At 46.0% G+C, this 12,135-nt stretch overlaps 3 protein-coding genes across 4 annotated transcripts in view; 2 read left to right on the forward strand and 1 right to left on the reverse strand.

Annotated features, from left to right (window-relative positions):
* Positions 1–56: 56 nt before the first annotated feature.
* RNF14 (ring finger protein 14) lies at positions 57–6,395 on the forward strand. Of its 2 annotated transcripts, XM_010719232.3 has the most exons (8): positions 57–629; positions 1,120–1,271; positions 1,612–2,133; positions 2,544–2,772; positions 3,399–3,571; positions 4,111–4,241; positions 4,938–4,963; positions 5,055–6,395. In XM_010719232.3, the coding sequence occupies exons 1-8, from the start codon at positions 476–478 to the stop codon at positions 5,060–5,062; spliced, it is 1,395 nt and encodes a 464-aa protein (XP_010717534.1). In that variant the 5' UTR covers positions 57–475; the 3' UTR covers positions 5,063–6,395. The 2 variants fall into 2 exon arrangements, with proteins under 2 accessions (XP_010717534.1, XP_003210547.1); XM_003210499.4 differs by having other exon boundaries at positions 59–629; positions 4,938–6,395.
* Positions 6,396–8,820: 2,425 nt separating this feature from the next.
* On the reverse strand, positions 8,821–12,129 carry GNPDA1 (glucosamine-6-phosphate deaminase 1). Its single transcript, XM_010719234.3, has 6 exons — positions 12,104–12,129; positions 11,892–11,993; positions 10,839–11,021; positions 10,064–10,248; positions 9,213–9,387; positions 8,821–8,930 (listed from the first exon to the last, which is right to left on the reverse strand). The coding sequence occupies exons 2-6, from the start codon at positions 11,905–11,907 to the stop codon at positions 8,833–8,835; spliced, it is 657 nt and encodes a 218-aa protein (XP_010717536.1). The 5' UTR covers positions 11,908–11,993; positions 12,104–12,129; the 3' UTR covers positions 8,821–8,832.
* The window catches only part of HSPA4 (heat shock protein family A (Hsp70) member 4), a 16,691-nt gene continuing 16,461 nt past the window's right edge, over positions 11,906–12,135 (forward strand). The window contains exon 1 of the mRNA XM_031555682.1: positions 11,906–11,914. Within this exon, the coding sequence (XP_031411542.1) occupies positions 11,906–11,914 (9 nt within the window). The remainder of the gene's footprint in view (positions 11,915–12,135) is intronic.

The raw sequence follows: 12,135 nt of genomic DNA on the forward strand, positions 1-12,135 counted from the left end.
GCTGCGGCTGTGCCGGGCACACAGCGCCCCCTGCCGGCCGGAGCGCGACGCGCGGCACCCGCGTGGGTCATTTTGTCGTAAAGCCTTTCTAGAACGCTGCTCGAGCGATTCTGTTCCTAACTCGTTTCTCTTCTTTTCTGCTCTGCTTTCCCTTCCAGTCGCTGTGCGATGTCCGCTGCCGCTTTTCCCTTTGCTGTATTTTGCTGCTGTTCCTGCAGCTGTTCTCAGCCGCTGACGGCCGTTTGCTTTTTAACTCCTCCACGTTCTGTCGGTGTTTCCCATTCTGTAAAGTTACCAACGCTTTTTTTTTCAACTCATAAAAAAACCGTAATTACATTCTGTGTTCATATCGGCTGCTTTGGTTTCTGACTCTTCCTGTGGAGGTGTAAAACAAAGCCCCCAGGCGCGCACTTTGGATAGGATGCGGTAACTCAGTTGATGCTATAGAGCGGTATTAACCCCACAGACGACTTAAATGTCTTCAGAAGACAGAGAAGCTCAGGAGGATGAGCTGCTGGCGCTGGCCAGCATCTACGAGGAAGATGAGTTTAAGAGAGCCGAGTCAGCACAAGGAGGAGAAACCAGAATTTGTTTGGAGCTGCCCCAAAACTTCAGAGTTTTTGTGAGCGGTGAGTTGTGGTGGCTTCTGTTATCTTTAAGTTGACTTTCGCCAGGTAGTTTTCTGGGGCCTTCTCAGATGCTCCCATAAGCTGTAGGAATATTTAGCTGACAGAGCTGTGTGGGACCCCTCCTCGTGTTTGTGGCACTGCTGGGGTTGTGTCAGGGTGGGCACTCGCACCATTTGGATGCAGCCTCTCCAGTGAGATTCAGAATTAGAGCTGAGTCGTAGCATTTCTTTGGGGTAATTAAGTTCATGTATTTATTTTTCCCCTGGGGGTGTTTTCCTTGTCCTTGGTTCCTGCAGGATCTGGTATTTCACAGCACTCCTGTTTATTAACCCCATACAACCTCACGGCATTTTAATGCACCGTTATTCAGGGTTGAATAAATGATTTTAAAATGAGAAATGTATCAAATGGACAGAGAGGCCGTGTGCGCCATCCTTTGGCTCTGATCTTTTTGTTATGTTTCACATTGTCTCCATTGGCTTTGGCTCAGGCAATTCCACAGAGAGTCCCCAGAGCAGGGGGTTTGAATGCACCGTTTGCTTTCTGCCTCCACTTGTGCTGAATTTTGAGCTCCCACCGGATTACCCATCAACCTCCCCGCCTGCGTTTACTCTCAGCAGCAAATGGCTCTCCCCAGCACAGGTTTGTGAATCACTTCTAACGTTCTAGCAGAGCTTTTGTGGTGGTGAATGAGTGCACAATTAGCAGTGCTCTGGTGGTTGTCAACGTAGTAGATGCAACAGAAATGAAGACATACACGATGACATCTGTCTTTCATTTGGCTCTTTTCTTACTTGCGTACCTTTCTGAGAGTTCAAAATTTGTGAGCATTATTTTTATGTCTTTTACACGTTACCTAAAAGTTCTGGAATCTGAGATGTAAATTTGCGTTGAAGGAGGACCTTTATTAAATTAAAGGGAGAGGAGAGCTGTCACGAGTTCTCAGAACTCACTGAAATCTGAAATGTTTTTTCTTTCCTAGCTCAGTGCTCTTTGCAAGCATTTAGACAACCTATGGGAAGAGAACCGAGGCTGCGTGGTCCTGTTTGCCTGGATGCAGTTTCTGAAAGAAGAAACACTGAGTTACCTGAATATTTCTTCCCCATACGAGCTAAAAATGTGCCAACAAGGGAATCCACAGGGCAGGATGCCTTCGGTCCCTCAGGATGCCGAGGATTGTGGTGGTGCAGGGGGCTGTGCTGCAGCTGAAGAAGAAATTGATGAAAGAGCCGTACAGGACGTGGAGTCTTTGTCCAGCCTGATTCGGGAGATCCTGGACTTTGATCAGGCTCAGAGAAGGAAGTGCTTTAACAGTAAGATGTACTTGTGCAATATTTGCTTCTGTGAGAAGCTGGGCAGGGAATGTATGTACTTCACCGAGTGCAGCCACGTGTACTGCAAAGCTTGCCTGAAGGACTACTTTGAAATTCAGATCAGGGATGGTCAGGTCCACTGCCTCAACTGTCCAGAACCGAAGTGTTCTTCTGTTGCTACTCCTGGTCAGGTAATGGATGCGAGCGGTGGCGGTAAGGGCTGTGCTGAGCCCATCGCTGTGGGGCACACAGCCTGGCCTTTAATGGTTGGCACGGCAGATACACCCAGGGAAATTCTCTCTCTGAGCCACACGCATTCCTCCAGGTTAAAACATGGGGAAGACGTTTTGCCTACTGGCACAATGGTGGCATCGGTCAGAGGGCTGAACTGATGTCCCGTTACGCTTGGTGCTGCGTGTTTGTCCTTTTGATTGCTTAACTGTTAGCAGAATAGCATCTCTAGGAGTAATTTGGTGACCTCACTTGGAGGATACAGAGTGAGTTCACGCCAGCTCTACTTTTTCATCTATTCAACATTTCTTGCCGTAGGTAACAGACTCAGAATTCCAAATGCAGATAATCCTCCCTTGGTGTTTGTTAGGTGAAGGAGTTGGTTGGAGAGCAGCTGTTTGCACGCTATGACCGCCTGCTGCTGCAGTCCACCTTGGACCTGATGGCAGATGTTGTGTACTGCCCTCGGCCGGGCTGCCAGACACCCGTCATGCAGGAGCCAGGCTGCACCATGGGCATCTGCTCCTGCTGCAACTATGCTTTCTGTACTCTGTGTAAGATGACCTACCATGGGGTCTCACCGTGTAAAATAACTGCAGGTGAGTCATTGCGTGTCAGAAATGGATCGAGAAGCAATTGATTAGGTGTTGGGTGAAAAAGGCTGGAAGTCAGAATTTAAACAAGGAGGCTGGTCAGCGTGTGAACTAAGACAGATTCCTTTAGATAGGTCTGTTGCTAGCAATTAAAAGATTCCACTTTCATGGCACCGCACAGATCAGGAAGTCCCTAAACTGCTGACTGCCAAATTCAGAGAGGCCATAGCAGGGCAGAATACCTTCATTTATTTGTGCCCTTTTTTACCCTTTCCTATGAATCCACTTCTTTCTGCCATCAGCGTTGGTACTCAGGTGGATACTTGATGGGCTGTGTGGCCTTGGAATCAAGTGACATAGCATTAACTTTGTCTTCAGAAAAAAACCTTCTGTTTTCCAGTTCAATTTACATCTTAGACTTGTTCTAATTTCACTGAATGTTCTCTTTATGATCAAGCACTCTAAAGCTGTTGAATGAGGTGCAGAGGTCTTACTATTAGTTTTCTTACATATCCTTATGTTTTACTCTTTAATTAATGATGCTGGTTTCCTGTGAGAATGCTTTATACTGTTGTTAGCTGAACTCCTTCCTATATGCAGTACAAAAGCTATTTCTTTGTTTTACTCTGCAGAGAAATTGATGGATTTGCGTAATGAATATTTAGAAGCCGATGAGGCAACCAAAAGATTTTTGGAACAGCGCTACGGCAAGAGAGTGATCCAGAAAGCCCTCGAGGAGATGGAGAGCAAAGAATGGCTGGAAAAGAACTCCAAGTCCTGCCCTTGCTGTAGTACTCCTATAGAGGTGAGTGGTGGTAGAGCGGTGGGGAAAGGCTGGAGAATCACAGTAACTCCTAATGGAGATGAATGCAAAAGGCAAAGTCATTCTGTATTTACATCAGCTCGGAGATTTACTCCCAGTGTCTGAGCTCACCAATGAAAGTACATTTCTAGCAACTGGCAGAGAGATCTTTGCACTTCTGTCCGCAGTATATAGAAAAGGAGGTTATAGTTTATACTCAGGGATGTGAGTAAATGCAGCAGTTGACAGTGTTCAGTACTGAGAAGATCCAGGTTGACTCAGCATCCACATGAATCCCTTTCCACGTGTTGTAGACCTTTTCAGACTGCAGCTGGTAAATAAACAAATGGCTTCAGATAAGTAGTAATTTCTAGCGGTGTTGTGCCATAACTGAGTCACAACTCTGCGATCTCCCACTTCTCCCTGGGAGCTGTGGAAAAACATCACTGCTGTGATAGTCATGGTACGATGAATCCGTGAGTGGTGTGTTTTTGAGGCCTGACGTGGAAACACCTCATTGTTTCTTTTCTTTTCCCTGCCAGAAACTAGATGGTTGTAACAAAATGACGTGTACTGGCTGCATGCAGTACTTCTGCTGGCTTTGTATGGCTTCCCTGTCAAGGGTGAACCCATACAAGCACTTCAATGATCCATCCTCCCCGTGCTTTGATCGGTACGTGTTTTCGTGTGTTGTTTCCAGTGCTGCACTGCTTGGGTGTTGGGTTTTTAGCTGTCAGTTACACATTCCAAAATAGCAGCGTTTTCTTGAGAACTCCACAGCTTGCTCTGCTTTTGTCCATCAATGTGGCTGATGGGATTTTCTCTTCTTCCTGAACCTTGTTTTTCAGCACTTCTTCCTCTCCCAACAATTTTTTCACTTCCTGCTCCATTTTCCTCTGTTTTTCTCCCTGTCTCCTGCTGTCCTTGGAGCTTAACTTCTACCTCTCTTGACAAAGATGAACTGTTTTACAAGAAAAACCCACGTTCTTTCATTTTGTTCCCCCTGTTGAGTTGTAGTTGTTTGCCCAGCTCAGTCTTGTCAGGTATCGCTCTCAGCTGTTTGGAGCAGGCAGGCTTGGCTGCTGATTATATGCTGTTAAAGACCAACTGGGAATTGCAGCATGCTAGGTAACTTTTAGAACGGCTTGGATTATTATTTTCAAAGATTTCTTGACACTTTCATGTCTGTAAGGTGCTGTAAGACCCTCTGCTGTGAAGTGCTGTACAAATGCAAAGTAGCTTCTTTTAACTGTCCTTGAGAACTGCAGCATGAGTGTCTTATGCTACTGATAAAAATTATGAAACCTGCTTTTGCTTTTTTTTTTTACTTTATTTCCTATTCTGATGTAAATTTTTGACTGTCTTGCAGATTGTTTCAAGCTATGCAAATTGATGGTGAGTTCTGGGAAGACGAAAACTAGTATTCTTCTCTAGCAACAGATGCTGAAGAAACCAGAGACAAATGCTTTCCTTTTTTTTGTCAAAGCTGTTTGATTTTCAGTGCTCTGATGCCATAGAAGAACAATTCTACCTTGCACTGCAGGATTCTTGCACAACCCTTCCGTTGCCAGAACCAAAGGAGGCCATTTTACCCACCCTGTGGTCAGGATTCCTGTTGAAAGTCCTAATAGTAATATCCAGTGATAAAGAGAAATGCAACCACCAAGTTAGAAAATAATGGAGAGTCTGTACCAAGAGGTGCCCCTCGTGCAGCTCCCGCATCGCAGAAATGCTTTTGGAGCGTCCTTCTGAGATTTACCTTTCAGGGATGTCAGCTGGTTCCCACTGGTTTGGGGGCAGTTTTATTACAGCGCGGTGCTCGTTCTGGAGCTGTTCAGTTGTGCTGCTTGGGAAGGGAAGTGTTGTGAAGTCCCTGTATTCAGGGACTGAGCCCATTGCCCCCGTTGCATTTCCTGCCTGTTTCTTTGGAAGCAGCTCATTGCTGTGTTGCTGACAGTGGCGGTGAAGGTGATGATCCCTGACACCTCCCTTTATTGGCTGCAGTGCCCGCGTTCTTCACTGAACACATTGGCAGAAATGGCTGACAGCTGCGTATTGAATCGGTGTCACCTTGCTGACTGACGTGGTGCTGCTCTGTGCCTTGTTGCCAGTCCTTACTTTGAGTGCTGAAGGGATGATCTGAGTCTGGCCAGTGACAAGATGAAAATAATATCAAATACCGAAACGCATTTCTATGGATAGACGGTCTGGATCAGTGATCATTTTTAGTATCTTAGAGAATTCAAATTTCTTTCTTACCAGACGTTGTTTACAAAATCTTCTTGTAAGGAATTTGATTAGTTGATGCTTTTGGTTCTGGGCTAGATGCCTCACTTCTGCTGTTCTTGCCCTTTAAATATTTCAGAAAACATGGTTTCCCCTAAAAGTTCAGTAAGCTGTTTTGGGAACATGGAAGTAATTGCTGGAGAGAAACACTAATTTTTTTTTTTTTCCCGCTTACAGAATGATCTAAAAATTTATTTTGGAATTCAAATCTTTAAAACAAACAGCAGGTCTGGATGGATAGCTCAGGAGCTTGAAAACTGTTCAAACTCCGTTCTGATTGCTAGTAAATAAATTTTAGTTGAATACCTGGCCAAAATGAGTGTTGATTTAGTTTGTTTTGCAGAGGAAGAGAGAAGTCTCTATTAGAATTGGCAGCGATTAAAATAGTGAGGGTGGAGTTCCTGCCTTGGTTTAGGCTAGAGGATGGTGTGTGTAGAGAAAGTTTACATTGTGTATGGTTTACTTGTATTTCCTGCACCTTTCACATGCACTAAATTCACTTTAAGACAGCAAATACAGTTGTTTTCCTGTTTGTTTTCACTATGGCATTCGTATGTAACATTTATTGGTGTGTGGTACAGCTGTGTGCTGGGCTCTGGTGCTCTTAAGTGCAGGGCTGGGACACTCACAGGCCCTTGAGTTAACACAGCAGAGTTCAGAATTTTCGTGTGAGGTTGATGCATGGGGCATCCTGCTGGTAGAAGTTTGCACATTTATGTAAGCTAAGTGCCCTCAGAGCAAAGTTACCTCGGTTTTCTGTGGGACATCCAAGCCTGTAAGTGATAGATGTGGTGGCAGTCATAAAGCTGCCATGGAAACAACACATGGGACGCAGCCAGCTTTTTGCTGCAACTCCCCCAGTAGTTTGCACTCTGCCCCAATTGTTTAACAACACGACCTGAACTCTGTGAGCAGGAACCTGCTTTTGGAAAGCACTTTCTTTTTGCTGTGCAGCATATGTGGATGGACAAGGAGTGCTTGTCCCAGGGTGAAGTGTGTATTTATCATTCTTCTGCCTGGAGGCAATGCTGCTGGATCTCAGGTGTATGGAAGTAGTGCAGGTCCTTTCTCCAAGGACAGAGGCGCAGAGCAGTGGCCAATGTACCCGTGGCTGCTGGGCACTCAGAGGCCCTAGGCTAGAGCTCCTGTACTTAACGGCGAGGCAGAGAAGGACAGACCTCTCCAGAACAGATGAGCAGGTGAGTGGGCTCACAGGACAAACAGCTGGCAGTGCAGAGGCAGAACAGCTCAAACCTCATCCTGTCTCCATGAAACAGGGCAAGGTGAGCAACTCTACTAACAGCACAATTTTTCCTTGACGGCTAATTTTTCCTCTCACAGAATGCTACCTCCTCATTCCCTTCATTCCTGTGCACACACAGAACGACTTAATTACAGACATTTTATGGCATTGGTAGAGAGCTGAGACCTCCTCCTTTTTCCTGTAGAAATTCCCACTCTTCCCTCTCCCCCCCACCCCGGCCCAAAGGAGACACCACTGCCTGCCAGGGGAGTTGTGTGGGATGCCTACCAGCAGAGAGCAGCCAAGGAGTTGGCCCTTAAGGTGTGGAGCCACAGCAGCTACTTCTTCCAGTTCTTGGTTCTGGGTGACAGAAAGCCTTGTTCAGAATAGCACACCTTTTTAGACTTTGAAGCTTTTGTTGCTGCTACTCAAATATGCCACTACAGCTCCCATTCAGACACACAAATTGTTCCACGTTTCACTAGCAGAGAAACCAAGCAACATGTACAGTCAAAGCAACTAGAGAAAATAACATTTTTACTGTAGAAAGTTGCAGATTAACAGCTCACAAAGTTCTTGGACAAAGACAACACATACTTCCCAGTTTGGCTTGCACTGATCTTGTTTTGATCTTACCATAGAAGGACCAAGTGGGCTCTTGCCTGGTCAGGCTCTTGCCCACCTCTGTGGGGTTGCTTTGTAATTAAGCACACACTGAGCTCAGGGAACAGAATGTTTCCTTTGGGGATTATCTGACATTTCCTGGAAGCACATGAAATGGAGAGAGAGAATTCGCTGCTTCAGGCTCTGCCCCAACACAAGTGACAGAGCACTGAGGAGCACAAACAGAAGTAATTTATGTTTGATGTGAAGAAATCTACCCTGCTGTAGATCATAAAGCACCAGCGCATATAAAGTTATCCTTGTAACTGAACATATAAGGCCTCTTTTAGAATTGTGGCAACGAAGAAAATCACAGATTCATGAGTCAACCATTCACCTGCATTAATGGCACTGCACTGGGAATTGCTGCTCAAGGCATCCCTTTTGCTGGGATCTCCTTACATCTGGCTCCGCGCCGGGTTCAGCCGGGGCAGTTTGGTCCTGAAAAACCTTCTATCAGATCGAGACTGCACACCTCTGTGTAATTGTCTCCTCTGCCTGGACTGTCCTCACAGGGAAACGTCTTCATTATATCCAATGTGAATGTCATTTCAGTTGGTGCCCCACTGTCCCTTCTCTCTCCCCTCCTGTGCACTGCAGTGGAGCACTCTGTTTCTATTTCTAGATGGCTTACTCATAGCTATGAAGCAGGCTACTCTTAAGTTGTGCTGATACTTTCCCTTCTCTGGGCTGAACAAGAGCCGTTCCCATTTTATGTGAGTATAACTTAGGAGTATTTTCTAGCTGGACAGTGATACACAAGTGTGTTTGACACAATACATTCCAAAGTGATCACCCATTGTGTTTTCATATCTGTTTTGGTGCCTTCAGTCCAAACAATTATAATTGCTTCTTTGCTTAAAGAACTAATTCTTTACTGGTTTTACCTTCAGAGAATACGTGGGTGGAGATTTGTGGAACACAGCGCAGTGGATCACATCCTCATTTGGTTAGTTAAAGCAGGTATTTGCTAATTTAAGAACAAAGACGAGATGAATTTCTGCAGCAATTCCCTTTCTTTGCAGCTGGTTTTCAACATAAGAAGATGGCTGTTACTCTAGGCAGTGAGAGATTAATCACTGTAAGGCTTCTTGGAGTGGCTTCTTTCTGCTTCTGTCTCCTTCATGCTGTATAAGGGTTCCACGAGCTTGTTATGAACCAGCATTAAACCTGATGTAGCAGGTAAAAAGATGACTTCAGTAGACATAATAAAGCAAAATTTTCATTCATTGCATGCTAATGAAATTAGATATTAGTCAAATCTGTGCTCCTTTGTCCCATAGCCACAGAGATAAGCCTGACAGCCTTAGTGCTCTACGTTTCAGCTATTGTCTTGGAAGAGTGTTTTCTTTTGGGAGTTTTTGGGAGATTAAACAAGCATTTAACAAAAATCATGGCTTCTGCCACTGAAAAAAGAAGTCCAACCACTGCCTGCCCTGGTCACACACTCACCTTTAAAGTACTTCACTGTCTTAACTTTCAGTTCCAGCGTAGCATCCTCGTCACACACAAATACAGTCTGAGGGTGCTGCTGGAAGGCAGATACTGTCCACATGTGGTTGACACCTTCCTCGATAGCTTTGTACAAAGCAAAGGCTTTGTGGGCTCCCGTGATGAGAATCATCACCTGGATTCCAAGACAAGAAGATGGCAGTTAGAGTCCAGAAGATTTGCTGAAAGCAAACGCACATCAACTAATAAAGAGCTGCCCCAATCCCTAATGGGGAGTAAGATCTGTCATGCCCCCAGAATTCAGTCACAAATTCTGTTTGCTTTAGCTACATTTTATTTGTCATAGCCTGGAGGCTAATTTTAGTGATTTGGACACTTTGAGCTCCCATTAGGCACCTATATACAGACTCAACTTGTACAAATCAAGGTGTAGGTGCAGTTGAAAGCTATTCCATTTGCCTTTCATCATGTGGTATGAGATTGAGTCAGCCAGGGATTCTTGCAGCTATTTCACCAGATGAGCTCCATAACCGAAGCCATTCTCCAAAAGCCCTTCTAGCTTCCTGCAGTCACAACTGTACTGCAGGGTTACACAAATGTTAGGGTTAGTAGAGCAAAAACAAACAAACAAAAAAAAAAAAAAACCACAAACTGGAAAGCAGATTAAGAGCTTTTCTGTAGTGGTACAAGATGCAAGAAAGGAAGATTGTGTTCAGCTGTTTGTGGCAGGAAAAACATGGGCTGGTTTACACCAGCAGGGTGCATAACTGCTCCAAGATGAGGTGACCTTCAGTTATATCAGCTCTAGAGCAGGGCTTTCTGAAATATGTAGCGTGTGTTGTTTTCCTAACCTCTCTGGCATCCATGACAGTGCCTACTCCAACTGTCAAAGCCATCGTGGGGACTTTGGAGAGGTCACCATCAAAAAACCTGGCATTAGCCAGTATAGTGTCCATAGCCAAGGTCTTCACTCGTGTCCTAGACACCAAACTCGATCCAGGCTCATTGAAGGCAATGTGACCATCAGGGCCAATACCTGTAACAGAGACAGTTTGAGAAGCAGGTCACTGGCTGAAATGGGTTTTGTAGGAAACAGAACCACCAGCACTCCTGTTACAGGGACAGTCAGTGCCCCCGAGAATAGATACAGATCTGAGAAATGTGCTTGCATTTCTCTGTTGAAGTTCAAATTTGCTTCTAGTAAGAATGGTAGCAAAAGCTCCTTATGAAGTCAAAGACTCTCAGTTGCACTGGGACAACAATAAAGCAAAGAAGATAGCAGAATCTAGAGGCAAACTGATGGGAAAAGCTTGCTTGTGTTGGCTATGACTTTCTAGCAGCTTCCTGTTACCCTAATTATTGTAACACATTTCGTATTTGATAAAATTCAAGCCCTGCCTGGTTCTCCAGCTAACCACCTCCTGAGCAAGTCCCTTCCTGAATTCAAACATTTAAACTGGGGAATGAGATGTCAGACAACAAGGGTACCAGCACACACGAGCACTCAATGAAAGTGTATAGGGTGCCCTTCACTGCATATCCCCTGGACTTGTCTTCTCCAGATAATAAATAAGATAAATGGAGGAAAGACAGTACATAGAGACTGTCAGTCCTTCAAGTTTTCACCTCCAACAAAGAGTTCAATTCCTCCAGCTGCTTTGATTTTATCCTCAAATGCATCACACTCTGCCTGTAGATCAGCTGCATTTCCATCCAAAATGTGAACGTTTTCTGCCGAGATATCAACATGCTTGAAGAAATTGTTCCACATGAAGGAGTGGTAACTTTCCGGATGGTCCCTCGGGAGACCTGTTAACAGAGCACGCACAGGGCTGGGACCAGCCAGAAAAACATCACCTGTAATGCAGAACACCTACACAGGCTTGCAGTGGCTCTGGCAATAGAGCCCTGTTTTCTCCAACTGTCTTATAGAATTTCAAAAGTTTTGCTTCCTCAAATAAGCAAAATTACACCAGTCATGTCTAGCGTTTTGCAACCCTGCACATAGCAGGGGGCCTGAAACCAGATTATCATTATGGTCCTCTTCAACCCAGGCCGTTCTGCGATTCTATGATTTTATGTCCTTGTATTAACACACAGTGGATGATTTAAAAAACAACAGAGAAGTCTGGGAAATAACCTACTGCATTCAGTTCTCCTTGAACGCTGCAAACCCACATAACTGCCCATTTCCTGACACTGTTTAATTGCTTATGGAAAAACTTCTCACTCGGTATATAAGTTATCACTAGCAAATAATTACCCTGCAAGTTGTTCACCTTTGGAGCTCTTGGCCCCCTCCAGCCATTCTTCCGAAGAGCCCATTTCATCACAGCTCCGAGAGCGAACCACCCCTCCGCTATCACAGCAGCGGGGCGCCTGCCGGGCCGGCTCCACAGCCCGGGTGCAAAGGTGCAACGCGGCAGCCGTTATCTCCGCTTACAGCCACAATGGACCCTCGGCCGCTCAGCGCCCCGCCGGGCTGTGCGGTGCGGTCAGACATCGCGCTGTTTCTTACGCAGGCTTCACACTGTGCCCATCGCGTCCCTCTGGCGATGCACGTTTTGTCCCGCCCTCGGTCTGCTTCTGAGCCCCAGGACACAGCGCGGAGCACCCGGCTACATCCCCGGCTACACCCCGACACCGAGGGCCCGCACGGCTCCTGCCGGCACCACTCACCTACGTACTCATCCATGTTGAAGGTTTTCACGTACTTGAAGGACAGGTCCCCATTTTTGTAGTACTCCACCAGCTTTCTGTAGCAGCCCAGCGGCGTGCTGCCTGCGGACACACGGCATTCCGCCAGTCAGTCCGTCCGTCCGTCCGTCCCTCAGGCAGCCCGCCCCGCTCGCTCAGCCCCTCACAACCCGCCCGGTCCCACCGCCACCCACCTGTGGGCAGCCCCAACGTGAAGTAGCGGCCG

The sequence above is a fragment of the Meleagris gallopavo genome, chromosome 15 (assembly GCF_000146605.3).
Source record: "Meleagris gallopavo isolate NT-WF06-2002-E0010 breed Aviagen turkey brand Nicholas breeding stock chromosome 15, Turkey_5.1, whole genome shotgun sequence".
Taxonomy (NCBI): Eukaryota; Metazoa; Chordata; class Aves; order Galliformes; family Phasianidae; genus Meleagris; species Meleagris gallopavo.